Below are 26,584 nucleotides of genomic sequence, written 5' to 3' on the forward strand. Positions count from 1 at the left end.
ATGCTGTAAAACCTTTGTGTAGAGATAGGGTGTAGATGCAACACAGTGTAACCTTATTAACTTAAAAGCTGTTTGAGCGTCACCGACGCTCTGAGAATACTTAACACTATAAGAAATACACAGATACCGTGCTTAGGGTCCAACGCCTAATATATATATATTATGAATGTTATACTTGCAAAAGAATTAATACAATACAAGTCATACACTACAATATAACATAGACTACCTAACCAGATAACTACACATGAAATACAATACAATACTATTACGTTTAAGAGAATACGAGAGAAAGAGAAGAGAGAGAGAGAGAGAGAGAGAGAGAGAGATGGCCCATAACAACAAGAAAGACAATATGATTGCGGAGAAAACTTACGCACAAAGGAAACGATCGCATGCGCCTCTGGACATCCAGCTCCCGATTTTCAGCAATGATAACCGTTGAAGAGTGAGAGCTGGATGTGATCGGCTTGTCTATTTATGCCCCACACACAATACAATTCAATGGTCCCTACAATCTCATTGTTCATTGGACACAGGAATTCCTCCTCGCATTATAACAAAAGGTCATAGGTTGATTCATACAGGTGGGCTGTGACTATTTCCAACAGCTCAGGTGGGAGGGAAACTGGGTTTCCCGCCGCATGGATAAGTAAGTGCAAATACAGTAAATGTTCATAAACTTCTTATGTCCATAACTATTCGCACGAGCGATTAATCCGCTTCAAACCAACACCGGAATATTGCTAATTAAATACTCTTCCGATGGATACTAAACACCACTGTATTACTCCTGTCTGACCCTTCGTATCAAACAAAGGGGGATTTCTCTGTTCATGAACATTCTACATTAACCAAACTTTCAGAATCTATCAAAGGGACCATGATCTACAAAATACATTATATAGTGAAAATATGTAACGATTGAGTCGCACGCTACGAACACATGAACTCTACCGTAAATGCACATACCGCGCGCCCGCGGGTGCCCGCAACAGCGAGTATGCGCACGCACGGGAGAGCGCACGCATGCGCAGCGCAGACCTGTGTGAGGTGCAAATATGGCAGTGTGCATAGAGATATTTTTCTGACTTTGACAGTCCACCCTTTGGCAGTCAACAATAACTGCCACTTCCTAAAACATTTCAAAAAGAGAAAAATATATGTCAGGGGTTAATACATTTACATGGTTGGGTAGGGGAGGAGAGGAGAAGGTAGGAAAAGGGTATGACCTAGTGTGATAGCAGAAGCATGTGTGTATGAATCCGTGCTTGGGGGTCATGTATCATCGTGCCGTACGTGTTTTAAATCAAGCTTCGAGGCATTGCGAAGTATACATTTGAATTCCTTCTTATCCCGCGGTACGGGTCTGTGGATGGGCTGTCAAACTTTACCGAGCTCTTTTCGGATTTTGGTTGTAACAAAATGGGGAGCACATTTTAGTTGATGATACATGAATGGTGGAATATGTGATTGCTGATATCTGTGCCTGTATTCCCTATACTATGTGTGTAATTACCTGAAGGTTGTAGAGATGAAGAAAAGACATAATTACGGTAAATGCAGTGGTATTCTATGTCAGGTAAATGAACATTTGTCGGTTGAAGTCTTGTTCGGTGTCTGTTGAATGCAGTCTTCTTTGTGCTTTTGCCCATATGGTGCGAGCAAAAGCTTTGTCAATGTCCATAGATTTACAAAAGTGTTGGGCTAGCGTAATTTTAAAATTTCTAGGGAAACTGGGGATCTATGGCAAAGTTCATCAAAAATCTGTGTATCAGGTTGTCAAAACTTCTTCTTTAATCCATCTGTTGTCTGTATATCGGCTCATCAAATTCCTCGTCCAAGTGGGTCTTTTTACCTTGGAGAAAACTGAAAAACAGGTGAAAGAAACGGACCGTAGAAATCGCATTTTCATCACATCATTGTTTCTACATTTGGGTCATAAATCAAATCCATGGGAATTACAGTTTCCTCACTCCTTAAACTCATCACCCTGGTACTTCGTTTACACTTCGTTAAAGCCTGACCGCATCTAAATATCAAGCCAATCGTTATGATAACACCTAAGATACATAGGAGAAACTTCCCTACATCCATTATGATTCCTTGAGCCCATTCTCCTAAACCGGAGAACCAATTTCGCGGGTTCAACCATGACACCCAACCAGTCAGCTCATTACTCACAGCAGCAAGAGTGAGATTGTGTCTCCTGCGAAATTCCCACTTCAATTGGAGAATATCGTCCATCTTTTGGTCTATGACCTCGACCGGGTCCTCGGTACTATTTGTAATATATGTGCAACATTTCACGCCGTACTGCGTTGCCAGTGTGACACAATATCCACCTGTCACTGCCGTGAGATAATTAAGAATCATTCTATGCTGAACTAGTTCTGTTTTATAAGCTTGAAGTTCTCTTCCAGTATACCTAAACGTGTCATCATACATTTCTGTGATATTGTCTAGCAAATTTGCGAGCGCAGATATGTATTTATAATTCAACACTCCTCTGGCGGTGCGAGTGATGTCTAACGCGATTAGAAACTGAATCCCGGTGGATTCATGGATCATGTCAGAGGCCGGATGCTCTGTTCTTTCTATCAGGTGCCGTTTAACTACGTGCTCGTAATGGGTGTGAGTATAAGGAGCTTGGGCAGCACGGTGTATATCTTTCATTTTGGCATGTGATACAGTCATTACTTCAGGCAGTACTTTTCCAATATAACACAATCCTTCAGAGTTTGGGGCAAGCCACTTATACGCCTTCCTCCCGCATATGAAATATGCATCATCGGGGAGAACATATGGGATGGAGTAGGACATAACCATATTACACATCTTCCATGTGAAATCTCCTAACCCTAATTCTCCCATCTGTCTAGTACACGTATCAGCTTGTACGATATGTGCACAGTATCCTTGTGATACCTCTCCAACTCTCCTAGGGTATACCTATATCGGAAAGATTTTCCTCTACTGGCTATGTGGCGTATAAGCTCTGTATCTGTTGGCATTCTATCTGCTCTATGTGAAAAGGTCATGGTTTGGTTACTCCATGACACTTCCCAATTTCCCGGCTTTCGGGGATTGGAAATGTTAAAACATATGAGGGATCTATCCACATGATATTGGTGGAGCTTCAAACTAGGAGGACTGGAGATATTAAACCTCCTGTCCACCGGCCTCCCACCACTTAGCTCAAGTACCTCCCCTATCGTTAAAGGAAATGGTACTAGTCCTGATTTGCTATGACCTTGAGGTACTTGAGAGCATACCCAACAATCTGTTTGATTCAACACACTACCCACTAAGGAGTGATAGTCACTCAAGGGATGCCGGTCCATGTGGATATTAAAACTGGATTGGCATTTCTTAAGGCACCCATCCTCAACCACATTGTCACAGAGCCTACAGATACAGTTTTATTTTCAGCTAACAATGTTTACAAATAACATGGCTGCTAGATCGTTTCCGGTACTCGCCTTTTGCTTGGTGGTTGTATTGCTATTGGAAATTTACACCTCCGTCTCGGTCATCGGAACCTTTCTGGATCCTTTCTCGACCTCACTGGTACTCTCGCCGGAACAGACTGCTCTGGTCAACATCATGGTCAACAGGAAAATCCATATCACAGTCTCTTGGGGCAAGTCCATCTTACAGGAGGAGAAAAGAAGAAATTTGTAATGGGGGTACAGGAAAACAGTTTGAGGGGGAGAGAAACTTGTTACGATAATTAAGTTCTCTAGTCTTGTTGTTCTTCTTGTTCTGCTGTCATCTCAAAGGTGCTGTCTCTCAGTCTTCCAAACGAACATTCCGGTGATGCAATATTCCTTCCAAACCAGCGAACTTTCTGTAAGGAGCAAAAAATCTTGCATTACCATTTGCCTAACTGAGGTGTGACATACCATCTTTAAAACATGAAAACATGAGAAAGAAGAGAGAAAACAAAAAAAACAAAAGAGAGAGAGAACAATTCATATATGTATATATCACATAAATCAACAGAGAACAACAACAGGGAAAAAAACATTTTTCAAACATAAACGTTTTCTAAAACATTGTCAGATCATCAGGCTGTCATATCTACATGTCCAATGGTTTCCTTGCGCAGTCCCTCCCCCCAGCACTTCCATATTCCACTGTCTGTATCTGGCCAGAATACATTGATGCGGATAGGTCATGCTGGGGTTTGGTAGACTTCTGCAAAGACCAAGTATATATGCAATGTTTGAATCCTACCAATAATCGTCAGAGATGGGGAGAGAGAAAAAGAAACATTTCACAGATACATTTACAACGTTTCACCCGGTCATTCCTGTGTCTTCAGGGAATGACCTCCCAATTTATTAACTATAACCTCAGGCTTACCATCAGTCCTAATGATCACCTTTCCTGATTGCACATTATGGGTGTGGCTCAAAATTCTTCCTATATGATCCCTGTTTATAATTGTGTGTGTTATAATTTTGCTCATTTCTTGGTCTAGGGGGTCTGACTTTATGTGGGTTATTACAGTTGCTGGCATAATGCCCTTCTCTTCTACAATGATAACAAATCCTTGGTTTCCTCCAAGTGTCAATGACCTGAGGTCTTGGTTGATTTGATGCCTCCTCAAACGCTCGGATGCTCATCGCCATCAACCGTTCTCCCTGCGCTTCCCTGGTTCTTTGGATATTGCGGTCATGCTCGATAGCGGACTCTCTTAATGCAGCCACCGAGATGCCTCTCCAATGAGGTATGGAGGTTTGTACCCTGATTTTTTTTGTGTGTCTTTTAAGCTGTCCATTAATACAGACACAGCTACCTCTCTGTGGTGTACGTTAGTTTCAATGTCATCTATACCAGTGTACCTAGCCATATCCTGCAGAGCCCGGTGAAAATACTCTGATGCGGATTCACCTTCTTTTTGTTTTATTGTAAAGATTTTATTCCACTTTACTACTGTAGGAAAATATTCTTTCAACTGTAGATTGATTCTTTTTACATTATCTTGGTTATACTTGTCTGTTAGTGGTACTTCCTCATCTAGCTTACAATCAGCGATAAATTTCAATGAATCAACATCGGGGGGTAAACATGTCCTCAAAACTGTCCTCCAATCTTTGTTATTTGGCTCTGCAGTGTTTCCTAGCACTCTAATGTATTTTTGACAAGCAACTAAGTCTTTCCTGGGATCAGGAAATTCAGACAGAATTGTTCTTAATTCTGTTCGGGAAAAGGGGCAGTACATGGCGATGTTCCTGACAGGAGTGACTCCTGAAGAGTCAGTTTTCCCATTTGGTACTACAATTACCCTGACAGGATTAAGTCCAGTAACGTCATTCTGAGTTGATTCCACGATATGAGGTACATTTGTTTGTGCGTGATGTATAATACCATACGTACCTGTGGACACGACCTCACCTGACCCTCCGTTAGGGGGTTTGATTACAGTCTTTACCGATTTGGTCGCGTCCACCTGGATGTCTTGTGTGATGGCTGCTGGAAAAGGCTCCGACATTGTGCTGGGCTCACTTTCTTGTTGGTGTTCCTGAGGAAAGTTTAACAAGGGGTGCGACTTGCATGGGTTAATAGTTGTACATTTAACACTTTCATTTTTATAAACCTTATTACGTTTGTTACATTCATTCTTAATATAGTTACTAAGTGCACTTTTATCGCACCCCATTGTGCCTTTCTCCGCAACCATAATCCTCTCCATTGCCATGTCTCTCCTCTCAAGATGAAAGTTAGGTATGTAAGTTACATTTCTTTGCATTTCACTTTCCTGTAGCCATAACTGCAAACAATCATCATGTTTAACCCGTTGTTTCCAGGATTTTATGAGACAGATCCTCCGCCTTAAATTATGCAATACCTCTAAGTCAAAACTACCTATCCCGGGAAATGGTGCCTTATCCCCCGCAGTCATTCGTGTCCATTCATCACAAAAGGTCTCAGTGTGGGGACCATACCTCCTCCACATTACTAACCGAGCAGACCCTCGGGGTCTGCAAGCCTCTGCAGTCTGAACCCTGACTGCTGAACGTCCCTGTGTTGTGCACTTGGCTTCCATTGTGGACCTCTTTTAACACAGAAAAAAAACTTCCTAAAATGCACCAAACACAGTCTACGTTGGAAATCCTTAAAGCTCTTCCACTGAACTTCTTCTGCTCCGGGTATCTCCGGTCCGCCTTCTAGCAGACACGTGTAACCGTTGCAGGCCCTATCTCTAGAGATTTTCCTGTGACCAGTGAAAATTCCCTTCTTTACACAAATCACGCTTGCATGTGCTCCCTACAACACGTATGAGGGCAAGATTTACGTATGGATATACTACCTCATATCACGTTGCGTTATTGGTCACACATACAACCGTGCGGTCCAATCGTACCACTTACAGACACTTGTTGCCCATAAATGGTAGCATCATTGGAGTCTCCCTACTGTGCTCCAAAACAGCCAGAGCGTAATACAACGAAAACTTTATCACACTCTGTTGCACGTTTTCACTCATAGAAACATAACATAGAAACATAGAATTTGTCGGCAGATAAGAACCACTTGGCCCATCTAGTCTGCCCCTTTTTTTTTTTTATATATTATTTTTTTTTTATCACTAACCTTATTTGATCCTTATTTTTTTGTAAGGATATCCTTATGTCTATCCCATGCATGTTTAAATTGCTCTACTGTCTTAGCCTCTACCACCTCTGATGGGAGGCTATTCCACTTGTCCACTACCCTTTCTGTGAAATAATTTTTCCGCAAATTTCCCCTGAACCTCCCCCCCTCCAGTCTCAGTGCATGTCCTCGTGTCCTATTGCTTCTCTTCATTTGGAGAATGTTTCCCTCCTGGACTTTGTTAAAACCCTTCATATATTTGAAAGTTTCTATCATGTCGCCCCTTTCTCTTCTCTGCTCCAAACTATACATATTGAGATTTCTTAGTCTTTCTGGGTATGTTTTGTGATGTAGGCCATGCACCATTTTAGTTGCCCTCCTTTGTACAGTTTCTAATGTATTAATATCCTTTTGAAGATATGGCCTCCAGAACTGAATACAGTATTCTAGATGAGGCCGTACCAATGACCTATACAGTGGCATTATTACTTCTTTCTTTCTGCTGCTGATTCCTCTCCCAATGCAGCCAAGCATCTGACTAGCCTTCCTCATTGCCTTGTTACATTGCTTACCTGCCTTTAAGTCATCTGAAATAGTGACTCCTAGATCCCTTTCCTCCTCAGTAGTTTCCAGTATAGTGCCATTAATACTGTATTTAGCTTTAGGATTTTTGAGACCCAAGTGCATGATTTTGCATTTTTTGGCATTAAACTGTAATTGCCAGACTCTTGACCATTCCTCTAGTCTACCTAGATCCTCAATCATTTGTTTTACCCCACCTGGTGTGTCTACCCTGTTGCATACCTTTGTGTCATCTGCAAAAAGGCATACTTTCCCTTTAATCCCATTTGCAATGTCACCAATAAAGATATTGAAAAGCACTGGTCCAAGTACAGATCCCTGGGGTACTCCACTGGTAACATTTCCCTCCTGTGAATGCACTCCATTTACCACAACTCTCTGTTTTCTATCCTTCAACCAAGATCTTATCCATTCAATAATCCTAATATCCAATCCCAAACTTTCAAGTTTATTTAGCAGTCTGCGATGTGGAACTGTGTCAAAAGCCTTACTAAAGTCAAGATAAGCTATATCCATGGCTCCACCTTTATCCATCACTTTAGTCACACAATCAAAAAAGTCAATAAGATTTGTTTGACATGATCTTCCCCCAGTGAATCCATGCTGTTTGGGATCCAGTAAATTGCCGGATTTGAGATGATCTACAACTCTTTCTTTTAAGAGTGTTTCCATCAATTTCCCTACTACTGATGTAAGACTCACTGGTCTGTAGTTGTTTGCCTCTTCCTTGCTTCCACTTTTGTGCAGTGGGACTACGTTTGCTCTTTTCCAGTCCCCCCTCAGACCGTGCTCATCACGTCTTTACACAAAGATCACCCAGATCACTCAGTTCACAAAGCGGGATTCAATACACTCATACCGTTTTCAACCCACTATCATTCTTATAGTTTTCTGATCAGAAAAATCATTTCCCGTAGTCTGATAGCTGTCCCCAGAGGCATTACAGTAAAGTAAGGTATTTAAACTAAGTTTTGGAAAAACTGAAATCAATTTGTGCTATTATCACGTGGCTATGCTATACCGCCCCCACTAAAATAATGCTATTGTGCGATTTGAGTTTCGGTGGGCGTACCCAGACGCTCCGTTGCGTAATATACGCTGCGTGCGTCGGCCTTTGTGTTGCGTTCGCGAGTCTCAGCCTTTTGTTAGAGACACGTGTACGCTGGCCATACAAAAATACAATTAGCACGTTTATAGTGTTCACTCTAGGAATTTTTTAGGGCAGGGTGCTGATCACGGGTAGGGCACATTTTTCATTCGGGAGGGCACATTTTTCGTTCGGGAGGGCACATTTTTCAGTTAGAAGGGCAAAATTAGGTACATACTATAATGCTTGGTCCTCCCATTCCCACACGATAAAGAATGGGCAGTGCGCGCCAAAGGCGAAAATTTAGGGGCGTTGTTTTTCGTGGGGTTAGGGGCATGGCCACATAATAGTGGCAATTCACATTACACCACACAATAGTGCAGCTAATACACACTGCACCAGGTAGAACCTCCTATACACACTGCGACAGGTAGAGCACGTTATACATATTGCGCCAGGCAGAGCACTGAGACACACTGCGCCAGGTAGAGAGCACTGAGACACACTGCACCAGGTAGAGAGCACTGAGACACACTGCACCAGGTAGAGAGCACCGAGAAACATTGCACCAGGTAGAGAGCACCGAGAAACATTGCACCAGGTAGAGAGCACCGAGAAACATTGCACCAGGTAGAGAGCACCGAGAAACATTGCACCAGGTAGAGAGCACCGAGAAACATTGCACCAGGTAGAGAGCACCGAGAAACATTGCACCAGGTAGAGAGCACCGAGAAACATTGCACCAGGTAGAGAGCACCGAGAAACATTGCACCAGGTAGAGAGCACTGAGAAACATTGCACCAGGTAGAGAGCACGTTATACACATTGCACCAGGTAGAGAGCACTGAGAAACATTGCACCAGGTAGAGAGCACTGAGAAACATTGCACCAGGTAGAAAGCACCGAGAACATTGCACCAGGTAGAGAGCACTGAGAAACATTGCACCAGGTAGAGAGCACGTTATACACATTGCACCAGGTAGAGAGCACTGAGAAACATTGCACCAGGTAGAGAGCACTGAGAAACATTGCACCAGGTAGAAAGCACTGAGAAACACTGCACCAGGTAGAGAGCACTGAGAAACATTGCACCAGGTAGAGAGCACCGAGAAACATTGCACCAGGTAGAGAGCACCGAGAAACATTGCACCAGGTAGAGAGCACCGAGAAACATTGCACCAGGTAGAGAGCACCGAGAAACATTGCACCAGGTAGAGAGCACCGAGAAATATTGCACCAGGTAGAGAGCACTGAGAAACATTGCACCAGGTAGAGAGCACTGAGAAACATTGCACCAGGTAGAGAGCACAGAGAAACATTGCACCAGGTAGAGAGCACTGAGAAACATTGCACCAGGTAGAGAGCACGTTATACACATTGCACCAGGTAGAGAGCACTGAGAAACATTGCACCAGGTAGAGCACTGAGAAACATTGCACCAGGTAGAGAGCACTGAGAAACATTGCACCAGGTAGAGAGCACGTTATACACATTGCACCAGGGAGAGAGCACTGGGAGGGAGGGGAGGACGGGCAGATGCAGAGCAGCACTCACCGTTGCAGCGGGTCCAGTCTCTTGATGCTGACGGCGGAGCCCAGGTCGCCGTGGTGAGGGGGAATGGCCGTGCAGCGCCGTGGTGAGGGGGAATTTCAAACTATGCCGGAGGACTGGTGGGCGGGAGACACCGCAGGCTCTGATTGGCTGCTCCTCCACGCTGCACGCTGACCCTGTCTCCACCTTCAACTGAGAGCTATCAGCGCGGCGGGGGGAGGAGTAACAGTGCGGCGGGGGGAGAAATGACAGCACACTGGCGCGGGGAGAAGTGACAGCGCTGGCAGAAGGCAGTCCTTTGGTGATTAACAGGGCGGCAGGGCGGGCACAAACGGGCAGGGCGCTTTCTGTCACTCAGAAAAGGGGCAGGGCGCAGCGCCCTGCGAAAGGAGCTTAGAGTGAACACTACGTTTATCAATGTAGATGATCTTTAACTGTAATCATCTACCAAGCACCACACAGGTCTTTCCTTGTATCTCAGGCGAAGCTGTGCGTGTGTTTTACAAATTACCCCTTAATGTATCGTTTTTACTCTTTAACTACCAATAGCACAAATCTTTCTCAGCACGTTATCAATTGTGAAATGGCAAACAGGAGAGTGATATGAAAATACACGAAAAAGAAATGCAGCTATATGCGTGTGTACGCAAAACAGAAATAAAACAGTTTTAAAAAATACTAGCGTGTTGTTCTTACCTCCGGTTCCCGGATTCCTTCAGCACCCTTTACTAAGCGAAGCAGACGCTTATCCCGTCAGCACTGCGAAGAATATGATCTCCCGCCCTTTGCTGATGGATAATGTCTGCTGAAATTACCTAGCAGAGATATGTGAAGGACAGGACGAGCCGCCAATTGATAAAGCTAAATATTTATCTTATATAAAACCCTTTATGAGGTCTAAGAACACTGTACGCTATTTACGTATGGAGTACCGTAAGGGTACGCTCGTTGCGTAACAATCGCTTAGCCGTGGTCGAGACGCTCAAGCGTCACTTTCGCTCACGGCCAAGAGATCACAGGCAGGCACGCTATTGGCTGCCGACTAACGTAATGGTTCACTATAGCGTAACGGATGCTGTATCGGGAGCGGGCTGCTCGAGCGATACAGACGCTCACGAGAATACGCTGTTGGTATCGGGCACACTTATAGGTGAGCGACTACCGTAATGCTACGCTATCAGCGTAGCGGACGCTCGAGACCACGAGGAGATCACGAGCGGCGCAGACGCTCACAATGTTAAACCTTTATATCTAAACCATAAACAATGTAATATGCTGTAAAACCTTTGTGTAGAGATAGGGTGTAGATGCAACACAGTGTAACCTTATTAACTTAAAAGCTGTTTGAGCGTCCCCGACGCTCTGAGAATACTTAACACTATAAGAAATACACAGATACCGTGCTTAGGGTCCAACGCCTAATATATATATTATGAATGTTACACTTGCAAAAGAATTAATACAATACAAGTCATACACTACAATATAACATAGACTACCTAACCAGATAACTACACATGAAATACAATACAATACTATTACGTTTAAGAGAATACGAGAGAAAGAGAAGAGAGAGAGAGAGAGAGAGAGAGAGAGAGAGAGAGATGGCCCATAACAACAAGAAAGACAATATGATTGCGGAGAAAACTTACGCACAAAGGAAACGATCGCATGCGCCTCTGGACATCCAGCTCCCGATTTTCAGCAATGATAACCGTTGAAGAGTGAGAGCTGGATGTGATCGGCTTGTCTATTTATGCCCCACACACAATACAATTCAATGGTCCCTACAATCTCATTGTTCATTGGACACAGGAATTCCTCCTCGCATTATAACAAAAGGTCATAGGTTGATTCATACAGGTGGGCTGTGACTATTTCCAACAGCTCAGGTGGGAGGGAAACTGGGTTTCCCGCCGCATGGATAAGTAAGTGCAAATACAGTAAATGTTCATAAACTTCTTATGTCCATAACTATTCGCACGAGCGATTAATCCGCTTCAAACCAACACCGGAATATTGCTAATTAAATACTCTTCCGATGGATACTAAACACCACTGTATTACTCCTGTCTGACCCTTCGTATCAAACAAAGGGGGATTTCTCTGTTCATGAACATTCTACATTAACCAAACTTTCAGAATCTATCAAAGGGACCATGATCTATAAAATACATTATATAGTGAAAATATGTAACGATTGAGTCGCACGCTACGAACACATGAACTCTACCGAAAATGCACATACCGCGCGCCCGCGGGTGCCCGCAACAGCGAGTATGCGCACGCACGGGAGAGCGCACGCATGCGCAGCGCAGACCTGTGTGAGGTGCAAATATGGCAGTGTGCATAGAGATATTTTTCTGACTTTGACAGGAGAAATTGGGGACGAGTCCTCAATTCTGCCCTATCCATATGGAAAATCAGATAAGGGCTTTTACATGACAAAGCCGCCAATTCTGATACACGCCTGGCCGAAGCCAAGGCCAACAACATGACCACTTTCCACGTGAGATACTTCAATTCCACGGTATTAAGTGGCTCAAACCAATGTGACTTTAGGAAATCCAACACCACGTTGAGATCCCAAGGTGCCACTGGAGGCACAAAAGGGGGCTGAATATGCAGCACTCCCTTAACAAAAGTCTGAACTTCAGGTAGTGAAGCCAGTTCTCTCTGGAAGAAAATCGATAGAGCCGAAATCTGGACCTTAATGGAACCCAATTTTAGGCCCATAGTCACCCCTGACTGTAGGAAGTGCAGGAAACGGCCCAGCTGAAATTCCTCCGTTGGGGCCTTCCTGGCCTCACACCATGCAACATATTTTCGCCATATGCGGTGATAATGGTTTGCGGTTACTTCCTTCCTAGCTTTAATCAGCGTAGGAATGACTTCCTCCGGAATACCCTTTTCCTTCAGGATCCGGTGTTCAACCGCCATGCCGTCAAACGCAGCCGCCGTAAGTCTTGGAACAGACAGGGCCCCTGCTGCAGCAGGTCCTGTCTGAGCGGCAGAGGCCATGGGTCCTCTGAGATCATTTCTTGAAGTTCCGGGTACCAAGCTCTTCTTGGCCAATCCGGAACAATGAGTATAGTTCTTACTCCTCTTCTCCTTATTATCCTCAGTACCTTTGGTATGAGAGGAAGAGGAGGGAACACATAAACCGACCGGTACACCCACGGTGTCACTAGAGCGTCCACAGCTATCGCCTGCGGGTCTCTTGACCTGGCGCAATATCTTTTTAGCTTTTTGTTTAGGCGGGACGCCATCATGTTCACCTGTGGCCTTTCCCAACGGTTTACAATCAGTTGGAAGACTTCTGGATGAAGTCCCCACTCTCCCGGGTGGAGGTCGTGCCTGCTGAGGAAGTCTGCTTCCCAGTTGTCCACTCCCGGAATGAACACTGCTGACAGTGCTAACACGTGATTTTCCGCCCATCTGAGAATCCTTGTGGCTTCTGCCATCGCCGTCCTGCTTCTCGTGCCGCCCTGTCGGTTTACATTGGTGACTGCCGTGATGTTGTCTGACTGGATCAGTACCGGCTGGTTTTGAAGCAGGGGTTTTGCCTGACTTAAGGCATTGTAAATGGCCCTCAGTTCCAGAATATTTATGTGTAGGGAAGTCTCCTGACTTGACCATAGTCCTTGGAAGTTTCTTCCCTGTGTGACTGCCCCCCAGCCTCGAAGGCTGGCATCCGTGGTCACCAGGACCCAGTCCTGTATGCCGAATCTGCGGCCCTCTTGAAGATGAGCACTTTGCAGCCACCACAGCAGAGACACCCTGGTCCTTGGAGACAAGGTTATCAGCCGATGCATCTGAAGATGCGATCCGGACCACTTGTCCAACAGGTCCCACTGAAAGGTTCTTGCATGGAACCTGCCGAATGGAATTGCTTCGTAGGAAGCTACCATCTTTCCCAGGATCCGCGTGCAGTGATGCACAGACACCTGTTTTGGTTTTAGGAGGCCTCCGACTAGAGATGACAGCTCTTTGGCCTTCTCCTCCGGGAGAAACACTTTTTTCTGTTCTGTGTCCAGAACCATCCCCAGGAACAGTAGACGTGTCGTAGGGACCAGCTGTGACTTTGGAATATTTAGAATCCAGCCGTGCTGTTGTAGCACCTCCCGAGAAAGTGCTACCCCGACTAACAACTGCTCCCTGGACCTCGCCTTTATCAGGAGATCGTCCAAGTACGGGATAATTAAAACTCCCTTCTTTCGAAGGAGTATCATAATTTCGGCCATTACCTTGGTAAAGCCCCTTTGAGCCGTGCATAGACCGAACGGCAACGTCTGGAATTGGTAATGACAATCCTGTACCACAAATCTGAGGTACTCCTGGTGAGGATGGTAAATGGGGACATGCAGGTAAGCATCCTTGATGTCCAGTGATACCATGTAATCCCCCTCGTCCAGGCTTGCAATAACCGCCCTGAGCGATTCCATCTTGAACTTGAATTTTTTTTATATATGTGTTCAAGGATTTCAAATTTAAAATGGGTCTCACCGAACCGTCCGGTTTCGGTACCACAAACATTGTGGAATAGTAACCCCGTCCTTGTTGAAGTAGGGGCACCTTGACTATCACCTGCTGGGAATACAGCTTGTGAATTGCCTCTATCACTGCCTCCCTGCCTGAGGGAGTTGTTGGCAAGGCAGATTTCAGGAAACGGCGGGGGGGAGACGTCTCGAATTCCAGCTTGTACCCCTGAAATACTACTTGAAAGATCCAGGGATCCACCCGTGAGCGAGCCCACTGATCGCTGAAATTTTTGAGACGGGCCCCCACCGTACCTGGCTCCGCCTGTGGAGCCCCAGCGTCATACTGTGGACTTGGAGGAAGCGGGGGAGGACTTTTGCTCCTGGGAACTGGCTGTATGCTGCAGCTTTTTCCCTCTGCCTCTGGGCAGAAAGGACGTGCCTCTAACCCGCTTGCCCTTATGGGGCCGAAAGGACTGTACCTGATAATACGGTGCTTTCTTTGGCTGTGAGGGAACATGGGGTAAAAATGAAGACTTCCCAGCTGTTGCTGTGGAAACTAGGTCCGAGAGACCATCCCCGAACAACTCCTCACCTTTATAAGGCAAAACTTCCATGTGCCTTTTAGAGTCTGCATCACCTGTCCACTGCCGAGTCCATAACCCTCTCCTGGCAGAAATGGACATTGCACTTATTTTAGATGCCAGCCGGCAAATATCCCTCTGTGCATCTCTCATGTATAAGACTGCGTCTTTAATATGCTCTACGGTTAGCAATATAGTGTCCCTGTCTAGGGTATCAATATTTTCCGACAGGGAATCTGACCACGCAGCTGCAGCACTGCACATCCATGCTGAAGCAATAGCTGGTCTCAGTAGAATACCTGTGTGTGTATATACAGACTTCAGGATAGCCTCCTGCTTTCTATCAGCAGGTTCCTTTAGGGCGGCCGTATCCGGAGACGGTAGTGCCACCTTCTTTGACAAGCGTGTGAGCGCTTTATCCACCCTAGGGGATGTTTCCCAACGTGACCTATCCTCTGGCGGGAAAGGGTACGTCATTAGTAACCTTTTAGAAATTACTAGTTTCTTATCGGGGGAAGCCCACGCTTCTTCAAACACTTCATTTAACTCCTCAGATGGAGGAAAAACTACTGGTAGTTTTTTCTCTCCAAACATAATACCCTTTTTTGTGGTACCTGGGGTAACATCAGAAATGTACAACACATTTTTCATAGCCTCAATCATGTAACGTGTGGCCCTATTGGAAGTTACATTAGTCTCATCGTCGTCGACACTGGAGTCAGTATCCGTGTCGACATCTGTGTCTGCCATCTGAGGTAGCGGGCGTTTTAGAGCCCCTGATGGCTTTTGAGACGCCTGGGCAGGCACAGGCCGAGAAGCCGGCTGTCCCATATTTGGTATGTCGTCAAACCTTTTATGTAAGGAGTCGACACTGTCACGTAATTCCTTCCACATAACCATCCACTCAGGTGTCGGCCCCGCAGGGGGTGACATCACATTTATAGGCATCTGCTCCGCCTCCACATAAGCCTCCTCATCAAACATGTCGACACAGCAGTACCGACACACCGCATACACACAGGGAATGCTCTGACAGAGGACAGAACCCCACAAAGCCCTTTGGGGAGACAGAGAGAGAGTATGCCAGCACACACCAGAGCGCTATAATAATACAGGGATTAACTGAATTATTTCCATTTATAGCTGCTATATAAATTATACTGCGCCTAAATTTAGTGCCCCCCCTCTGTTTTTTACCCTTTGTAGCTTGATACAGCAGGGGAGAGCCTGGGAGCGATCCTTCCAGCGGAGCGGTGAGGGAGAAATGGCGCCAGTGTGCTGAGGGAGTTAGCCCCGCCCCTTTTTCGGCGGACTTTCTCCCGCTTTTTTCAGGAATCCTGGCAGGGGTAATTTATCACATATATAGCCTCTGGACTATATATTGTGATGATTTGCCAGCCAAGGTGTTTATATTGCTGCTCAGGGCGCCCCCCCCCCCAGCGCCCTGCACCCATCAGTGACCGGAGTGTGAGGTGTGCATGAGGAGCAATGGCGCACAGCTGCAGTGCTGTGCGCTACCTTGTTGAAGACCGAGGTCTTCTGCCGCCGATTTTCCGGACCACTTCTTGCTTCTGGCTCTGTAAGGGGGACGGCGGTGCGGCTCCGGGACCGAACGATCGAGGTCGGGTCCTGTGTTCGATACCTCTGGAGCTAATGGTGTCCAGTAGCCTAAGAAGCCCAAACTATCTCCAGTCAGGTAGGTTCGCTTCTTCTCCCCTTAGTCCCTCGTAGCAGTGAGTCTGTTGCCAGCAGATCTCACTGAAAATAAAAAACCTAAAATATACTTTCTTTCTAGGAGCTCAGGATAGCCCCTAGTGTGCATCCAGCTCAGCCGGGCACAAGATTCTAACTGGAGTCTGGAGGAGGGTCATAGTGGGAGGAGCCAGTGCACACCAGTTAGACTAAAGCTTTCTTTTAGTTGTGCCCAGTCTCCTGCGGAGCCGCTATTCCCCATGGTCCTTACGGAGTCCCAGCATCCACTTAGGACGTCAGAGAAATAATAATACTTCTCTCTCTCTCTCTCTCTCTCTCTCCTTTCCCCCCGCTCCTGTGGATTACTTCGTTTGTAAGTATAATTATTCATTTTTACAGGTACCCCTATTGGATTCTACATGGACAAGTGGACGTGAGATGTAGGTAAGTATGTGTGAGTGTGTAAGTGTGTTTTAATACATTTTTACTTTCTAGGTATGTGTGTTGTGTTTTTATTTTGGGTATTTTTGTTGTTGTAGAACTACAGGTACCAGCGGGCCCGTTATTTCCCCACATGCTGGTACTTGAGGTTCTCCAAGTACCAGCAAGTGAGGGAGGCTTGCTGGGCCTTGTAGTTCCACAACAAAAAACAATATTCTTTTTTTACACACTTATGGCTATCAGACCGGCACCCACCGCCCAGGGTGCTGGGGACAGCCTCGGGCTTCACCGCTGGCCCTTGGGTGCCTGGAGGAGGGGGACCCCTTGATTAAAGGGGTCCCCACTCCTCCAGGGAACCCAGACCATGGGTGACTAGTTGGGGGTTAATGCCACGGCTGCAGGGACCAATATAAAAGTGTCCCCCGGCTGTGGCATTATGTCCCTGGCTAGTGGAGCCCGGTATTGGTTTTAAAAATACGGGGGACCCCTACATATTTTGTCCCCCGTATTTGTGGAACCAGGACCGGAATAAGAGCCCTGTGCTGGTTGTCTAAATACGGGGAACCCCTGTCCAATTTTCCCCCCAGTATTTAAACAACCAGGCCCGGCTTAAAGAGCCCGAGGCTGGTTATACTTAGGAGGGGGGACCTCACACATTTTTTCTTTACATTTTTTAACCCATGTATACCCGTCTCCATTAAGTTAATGGAAACCCTGGACAACAAAATTGCATTCATGTCCTCCTCCCACTCCCTTCCCAGTCCCAAACACTAATTTTTTTTTTCTATAAAAATGTACAATATATCACAAGTATGATAAGCAGGCAGGCAGCGGGCATTGGCGGCATCGGACTGAGATGCAAATTAGTGGCGGAGGACTGGGTCAGTTGAAGTGAGCGAGTTTGTAAGCCATTGGCAGCGGGCATCGGCTCAGAGGCAGTAGTGGGCATTGGCTCGGCGGTGGTAGGGGTTATCGGCAGGATTCGGCGGACATTATGGCTGTAGTGCCTCACCAGCCACTGACCTCACCGCACGCCACTGATATGAAGGGCGCAATAATGACAGTTCTCCTGATCCAAGAGATCTGCACATGTACCTTTGGTTTGTTGTGTTGCAATGTCACCCAGACAGGCTTTGGCAGATCCTAGTGCCACCAGCCATCTCTGCCTGTCAGCTGCATTCTCCGCACACAAGTAATAACACTGCTCCCTTGGTATCAGTAGATCCATCCGGCAGCTATCAGTCTGATGCACTGCAAGTGATGGAGAAAGGGCATAGTTATATATTGTGTACCATACAACTTGGAACAGTAATAAAACAAAACTGGGCAATAACAAACAGCCAAAGAGGAAAGGGGTGCGGATTATTAGATCTACACTAAAGGTATACAGTCAATAGGTCTACCACCAATGATAGACAAGCATTGGGTCGACAGGGTCAAAAGAATAAGTAGACAGTAGGAAAGGTCGACAGGGTCAAAAGGTTGACACAAAAAACTTAGTACCACGTCCCCTCGCTTGGCTCGCACTTTAGGCAAGGTTACTATTCCCAATCGTAACCCAAGTGGTTGGTAAAGTATGAAAAAGTTTTAAATAAGTGTGTCGACTATTGTCATGTTGACCTTTGGAAGTGTCTACCTTTTACATGTCAACCTACCATTAGTGGTAGTCCAAATTGACTGTAGACCTTCTTAGTGTAAATCTACAGTCTAGATACCGAGAAAAGAGGGCCCTGCTTGCAAACTTACAATCTGTAGGGAAAACAGGATTTTAATAACCTCCCGCTAAATCCTTTTCTCGTAGTACGTAGAGGATGCTGGGGTACACATTAGTACCATGGGGTATAGACAGGTCCACTAGGAGCCATTGGCACTTTAAGAGTTTGAAAGTGTGGGCTGGCTCCTCCCTCTATGCCCCTCCTACCAGACCCAGTCTAGAAACTGGAGACAGACATCTTTGAGAGAAGGATTTTACACAGATAGTGGCGAGATTCACACCAGCTCACACACAAGGCAACCCAAGCTAACTAGATTTAAAGACCAGCAACGGCTGAACAGGATTACTTACCAAGTAACAAAACAGTACTTACCAAGAGCTAAGCAGTACTGAACTAAATAACCACTGCAGGATAACGAAGCGCTGGGCGGGCGCCCAGCATCCTCTACGGACTACGAGAAAAGGATTTACCAGTAGGTAATTAAAATCCTATTTTCTCTTACGTCCTAGAGGATGCTGGGGTCCACATTAGTACCATGGGGATGTACCAAAGCTCCCAGAACGGGAGGGAGAGCGCAGAGGCTCCTGTAGAACCAATTGACCAAACTTAAGGTCCTCAGAGGCCTAAGTATCGAACTTGTAGAACTTTGCGAACGTGTTCCACCCCGACTAAGTAGATGCTGGGCAGAGTTGTAATGCCGAGACACCCCCGGGCAGCCGTCCAGGAAGAACTCACCTTACGAGTAGAGTGGGCCTTAACAGACGTAGGACACGACAAGCCTGCCGTAGAATACGCATGCTGGACAGTGAACCTGATCCAGCGAGAGATCGTCTGCTTAGAAGCAGGACACCCAATTTTTTGGGGATCATACATAACAAACAGAGTCCGATTTTCTGTGACGAGCAGTCCTCCTCACATAGATCTTTAGAGTCCTTACAAAATCCAAGGACTTTGATGAAATTGAGGGGTCAGTCGCAACTGGTCCCACAATAGGTTGGTTGATATGAAATGCCGACACAACCTTTGGAAGAAACTGCTGACGTGTCCAAAGCTCAGCTCTATCTTCATGGAAGATCAAGCATGGGCTTTTACAGAACAAAGCCCCCAACTCCGACACACGTCTAGCAGAAGCTAAGGCCAACAAAGTGACAGCGTTACACATGAGAAACTTGACCTCAACCTCCTGTAGAGGCTCAAACCAATCCGACTGGAGTAACTGCAGCACCACGTTAAGATCCCAGGGCGCCGTAGGCGGTACAAAGGGAAGTTGGATGTGCAGAACTCCCTTCAAAAAAGTCTGAACCTCAGGGAGGGCAGCCAACTGTTTCTGGAAGAAAATGGATAGGGCCGAAATTTGGACCTTTATGGATCCTAACCTCAGGCCCATATCCACACCTGCTTGCAGGAAGAGGAGAAACCATCCCAGTTGAAACTCCACCGTAGGAATCTTCTTGGACTCACACCAAGATACATATTTTTTCCAAATACGATGGTAATGTTTTGATGTTACTCCTTTCCTAGCCTGTATCAAGGAAGGAATAACCTTGTTCAGAATGCCCTTCCGAGCTAGTATCTGGCGTTCAACCTCCATGCCGTCAAATGTAGCCATGGTAAGTCTTGATAGGCAAACGGCCCCTGCTGCAGCAGGTCCTCCCGAAGAGGAAGAGGCCTCGGCTCTTCGAGCAGTAGATCCAGAAGATCAGCGTACCAAGCCCTTCTTGTCCAGTCTAGAGCAATGAGGATTGCCTGAACTCTTGTTCTCCTTATGAGTTTGAGAACTCTTGGAATGAGTGGAACTGGAGGAAACACGTACACAGACTGGAACACCCACGGAGTCACTAGGGCGTCCACAGTCACTGCTTGCGGGTCCCTCGACCTGGAACAATACCACTGAAGCTTCTTGTTGAGACGATAAGCCATCATGTCGATCTGGGGTACGCCCCAAAGATCTGTTACCTCTTTGAACACCTCCGGATGGAGACCCCACTCCCCTGGATGGAGATTGTGTCTGCTGAGGAAGTCCGCTTCCCAGTTGTCTACTCCCGGAATGAAGATTGCTGACAGCGCCAACGCGTGTTTTTCTGGTCAGAGGATTATTCTTGTTACCTCTGACATTGCAGCTCTGCTCTTCGTTCCGCCCTGTCAGTTTATGTAAGCCACTGTCATTACATTGTCCGACTGCACTTGAATGGCCCTATTTCTTAGAAGCCACTTGTAGAAGACCGTTGTAGATGGCTCTTAGTTCCAGAATGTTTATCGGCAGGCCGGCTTCCAGACTTGACCATATTCCTTGGAAGGTTTTCCCTTGAGTGACTGCGCCCCAGCCTCGGAGACTTGAATCCAGGGTTAGAAGTATCCAGTCCTGAATCCCGAACCTGCGGCCCTCCAGAAGGTGAGCTAATTGCAGCCATCAGAGGAGTGAAATCCTGGCCTTTGACGACAGACGTATTCTCTGGTGCATGTGTAGATGAGATCCCGACCACTTGTCCAGGAGATCCAGCTGGAAGGACAGAGCATGAAACCTCTCGTATTGCAGAACCTCGTAAGAGGCCACCATCTTCTCCAGAAAGCGAAAGCACTGATGAACCGACACCCGGGCTGGCTTCAGGACATCCCGGACCATTGTTTGTATCACCAACGCTTGTTCCTCTGGAAGAAACACCCTCTGCACTTCCGTGTCGAAGAGCATTCCCAGAAAGGACAACCTCCTGGTTGGTTCCAAATGTGATTTTGGAAGATTCAGGATCCAGCCATGTTCCCTGAGAAGCTGGGTCGTGAGAGCTATAGACCGTAACAGCTTCTCCTTGGACGATGCCTTTATCAGCAGATCGTCCAGATATGGAATTATGTTCACCCCCTGTCTGCAGAGGAGAACCATCATTTCTGCCATCACCTTGGTGAATACCCTCGGTGCTGTGGAGAGGCCGAATGGCAGGGCCTGGATCTGACAGTCCAACAGTGCAAATCGGAGATAAGCTTAATGCAGCAGCCAAATCAGAATGTGGAGGTACGCATCCTTGATATCCAGGGATACCAGGAAATCCCCCTCCTCCAGACCGGTTATCACTGCCCTTAGAGACTCCATTTTGAACTTGAACTCCCTCAGAAAAGGGGTTTAATGATTTTAAGTTCAGAATGGGCCTGACCGAACCATCCGGTTTCGGTACCACGAAAAGGTTCGAATAGTAACCTTTGTTTTGCATCTGGAGAGGAACTGGTACAATAACCTGTGCCTCCACCAACTTCTGATGGCTCCCTGTAGTATGGCCCTGTCTGCCGGCAAAGCTGGCAAGCCTGACTTGAGGAACCGGTGAGGAGGGAGATCTTCAAATTCCAGCCGGTACCCCTGGGACACAATATCTTGTACCCAGGGATCCAGGCCGGACGACACCCAGACGTGACTGAAATGTCAGAGTCTCGCCCCCACCGGCCCTACCTCCAGGCCGCACGGTACACAGTCATGCTGAGAACTTTGGCATACCTGAAGAAGGTGTCTGTTCCTGGGAACCCGCAGCAGCAGGTTTCTTGGATTTTGGTCGACCTTCTCTAAAGAAGGTGTTGGACGGTTTGGCCTTTCTTGGTTTTGCAACCCAAAAGGACTGTGATGCGGTTGAAGAAAAAGGTTTCTTCATAGCAGGTGCAGCTGAGGGAAGAAAAGGTGACTTACCCACTGTAGCCGTGGAGATCCACGCATCCAACGCTTCCCCAAAGAGAGCCTGACCTGTGTAGGGTAGGGTCTCCACACCTCTCCTGGATTCCACGTCGGCAGAGCACTGGAGCAGGCATAGTCCTCGACGAGCTGAGACTGACATGGAAGAAATGCCTGCAGCCATTGAACCCAGGTCTTTCATGGATTCCACCATAATCCTGCAGAATCCTGAATGTTACGTAAAAACAATTCAACGTCACTTTTATTCATTGTATCCAAATCCTCAAGTAACGTGCCTGACCACTTTACTACAGCTTTGGAAATCCATGCACAGGCAATAGTAGGACGTGGTATCACCCCTAAAGCCGTGTATATGGATTTGAGCGTAGTATCGATTTTGCAATCAGCTGACTCCTTTAAGGCGGTAGAGCCTGGAACCGGTAAAACCACCTTTTTCGAGAGTCTGGATACAGACGCGTCCACTATGGGTGGGTTTTCCCATTTCTTTCTATCCTCCTCAAGGAAGGGGAAAGCAACCAGAACCTTCCTAGGGATCTGGAATTTTTTCTCCGGGTTTCCCCATGCTTTTTAAAAAAATAAGAATTTACTCACCGGTAATTCTATTTCTCGTAGTCCGTAGTGGATGCTGGGTACTCCGTAAGGACCATGGGGAATAGACTGGCTCCGCAGGAGACTGGGCACTCTTAAAAGAAAGATTAGGTACTATATCTGCTGTGCACTGACTCCTCCCTCTATGCCCCTCCTCCAGACCTCAGTTAAGGAAACTGTGCCCGGAAGAGCGGACATTACTAGGAAAGGATTTGGAATCCAGGGTAAGACTCATACCAGCCACACCAATCACACTGTACAACTTGTGATAACCATACCCAGTTAACAGTATGAACAACAACTGAGCCTCAGTCAACAGATGGCTCAAAACAATAACCCTTTAGGTAAGCAATAACTATATACATGTATTGCAGAGAGTCCGCACTTTGGGACGGGCTCCCAGCATCCACTACGGACTACGAGAAATAGAATTACCGGTGAGTAAATTCTTATTTTCTCTGACGTCCTAGTGGATGCTGGGTACTCCGTAAGGACCATGGGGATTATACCAAAGCTCCCAAACGGGCGGGAGAGTGCGGACGACTCTGCAGCACCGAATGAGCAAAGGCAAGGTCCTCCTCAGCCAGGGTATCAAACTTGTAGAATTTAGCAAATGTGTTTGAACCCGACCAAGTAGCAGCTCGGCAAAGTTGTAAAGCCGAGACCCCTCGGGCAGCCGCCCAAGAAGAGCCCACCTTCCTCGTGGAATGGGCTTTTACTGATTTAGGATGCGGCAATCCTGCCGCAGAATGAGCTTGCTGAATCGTGTTACAGATCCAGCGCGCAATAGTTTGCTTTGAAGCAGGAGCACCCAGCTTGTTGGGCGCATGCAGGATAAACAGCGAGTCAGTCTTTCTGACTCTAGCCGTCCTGGCTACATAGATTTTCAAAGCCCTGACTACATCTAGTAACTTGGAGTCCTCCAAGTCCCGAGTAGCCGCAGGCACCACAATAGGTTGGTTCAAATGAAACGCTGATACCACCTTAGGGAGAAATTGGGGACGAGTCCTCAATTCTGCCCTGTCCATATGGAAGATCAGATAAGGGCTTTTACACGACAAAGCCGCCAATTCTGACACACGCCTAGCCGAAGCTAAGGCCAATAGCATGACCACTTTCCACGTGAGATATTTTAGTTCCACGGTCTTAATTGGCTCAAACCAGTGGGATTTCAGGAAATCCAACACAACGTTAAGATCCCAAGGTGCCACTGGAGGCACAAAAGGGGGCTGAATATGCAGCACTCCCTTAACAAACGTCTGAACTTCAGGCAGTGAAGCCAGTTCTTTTTGAAAGAAAATAGATAGCGCCGAAATCTGGACCTTTATGGATCCTAATTTTAGGCCCATAGTCACTCCTGACTGTAGGAAGTGCAGGAATCGACCCAGCTGGAATTCCTCTGTAGGGGCCTTCCTGGCCTCACACCAAGCAACATATTTTCGCCATATACGGTGATAATGTTGTGCTGTCACATCTTTCCTAGCCTTTATCAGCGTAGGAATCACTTCATCTGGAATGCTCTTTTCCGTTAGGATCCGGCGTTCAACCGCCATGCCGTCAAACGCAGCCGCGGTAAGTCTTGGAACAGACAGGGCCCCTGCTGTAACAGGTCCTGTCTGAGAGGCAGAGGCCATGGTTCCTCTGAGATCATTATTTGTAGTTCTGGGTACCAAGTTCTTCTTGGCCAATCCGGAACGATGAGTATAGTTCTTACTTCTCTCTTTCTTACTATCCTCAGTATCTTGGGTATGAGAGGAAGAGGAGGGAACACATAAACCGACTCGTACACCCACGGTGTCACTAGTGCGTCCACAGCTATCGCCTGAGGGTCTCTTGACCTGGCGCAATATCTTTTTAGCTTTTTGTTGAGGCGGGACGCCATCATGTCCACCTGTGGCCGTTCCCAACGGTTTACAATCTGCGTGAAGACTTCTGGATGAAGTCCCCACTCTCCCGGGTGGAGGTCGTGCCTGCTGAGGAAGTCTGCTTCCCAGTTGTCCACTCCCGGAATGAACACTGCTGACAGTGCTAGCACGTGATTTTCCGCCCATCGGAGAATCCTTGTGGCTTCTGCCATCGCCATCCTGCTTCTTGTGCCGCCCTGGTGGTTTACATGGGCGACCGCCGTGATGTTGTCTGATTGAATCAGCACTGGTTGGTTTTGAAGCAGGGGCTCTGCTTGACTCAGGGCGTTGTAAATGGCCCTTAGTTCCAGTATATTTATGTGTAGTGAAGTCTCCTGACTTGACCACTGTCCCTGGAAGTTCCTTCCCTGAGTGACTGCCCCCCATCCTCGGAGGCTTGCGTCCGTGGTCACCAGGATCCAGTTCTGTATGCCGAATCTGCGGCCCTCGAGAAGATGAGCCTCTGCAGCCACCACAGCAGAGACACCCTGGCCCTTGGGGACAGGGTGATCAACCGATGCATCTGAAGATGCGATCCGGACCATTTGTCTAACAGATCCCACTGAAAGATCCTTGCATGGAACCTGCCGAAGGGAATTGCTTCGTAAGAAGCTACCATCTTTCCCAGGACTCGCGTGCAGTGATGCACCGACACCTGTTTTGGTTTCAGGAGGTCCCTGACCAGCGATGACAATTCCTGGGCCTTCTCCACCGGGAGAAACACCTTCTTCTGTTCTGTGTCCAGAATCATGCCCAGGAAGAGCAGACGCGTCGCAGGAATCAGCTGCGACTTTGGGATATTCAGAATCCAGCCGTGCTGTTGCAACACTTCCCGAGAAAGTGCCACGCTGACTAACAACTGCTCTCTGGACCTTGCCTTTATAAGGAGATCGTCCAAGTACGGGATAATTATAACTCCCTTCTTCCGAAGGAGTATCATCATTTCGGCCATTACCTTGGTAAATACCCTTGGTGCCGTGGACAGACCAAACGGCAACGTCTGGAATTGGTAATGACAGTCCTGTACCACAAACCTGAGGTACTCCTGGTGAGGTGGGTAAATGGGGACATGCAGATAAGCGTCCTTGATGTCCAGCGACACCATAAAATCCCCCTCTTCCAGGCTCGCAATAACCGCCCTGAGCGATTCCATTTTGAACTTGAACTTCCTTACATAAGTGTTCAAGGATTTCAAATTTAGAATGGGTCTCACCGAACCGTCTGGTTTTGGTACCACAAACATTGTGGAATAGTAACCCCGTCCCTGTTGAAGGAGGGGAACCTTGATTTATCACCTGCTGAAGGTACAGCTTGTGAATAGCCGCCAGCACTACCTCCCTTTCCCTGGGAGCCGCTGGCAAGGCTGATTTGAGGTAACGGCGAGGGGGAGTCGCCTCAAACTCCAGCATGTATGCCTGAGATACCACTTGTAGAACCCAGAGATCCACCTGTGAGCGAACCCACTGGTCGCTGAAGTTCCGGAGACGCGCCCCCACCGCACCTGGCTCCACCTGTGGAGCTCCAGCGTCATGCGGTGGACTTCGTGGAAGCAGGGGAGGATTTTTGTTCCTGGGAACTGGCTGTCTGGTACAGCTTTTTCCCTCTACCCCTGCCTCTGGGCAGAAAGGATGCACCTCTGACCCGCTTGCCTTTCTGAGGCCGAAAGGACTGTTCTTGATAATACGGTGC

At 47.0% G+C, this 26,584-nt stretch overlaps 1 protein-coding gene across 3 annotated transcripts in view; it reads right to left on the bottom strand.

The window, feature by feature from the left end:
- LOC135007730 (pleckstrin homology domain-containing family A member 3-like) overlaps positions 1-26,584 on the bottom strand; it is a 105,658-nt gene that overhangs the window by 65,012 nt on the left and 14,062 nt on the right. For all 3 annotated transcript variants that reach the window (XM_063952148.1, XM_063952149.1, XM_063952147.1), the window contains one exon: positions 18,114-18,269. In XM_063952148.1, coding sequence (XP_063808218.1) covers positions 18,114-18,269 — 156 coding nt within the window. The remainder of the gene's footprint in view (positions 1-18,113; positions 18,270-26,584) is intronic.

Source organism: Pseudophryne corroboree, chromosome 2, assembly GCF_028390025.1.
Source record: "Pseudophryne corroboree isolate aPseCor3 chromosome 2, aPseCor3.hap2, whole genome shotgun sequence".
Lineage (NCBI taxonomy): Eukaryota > Metazoa > Chordata > Amphibia > Anura > Myobatrachidae > Pseudophryne > Pseudophryne corroboree.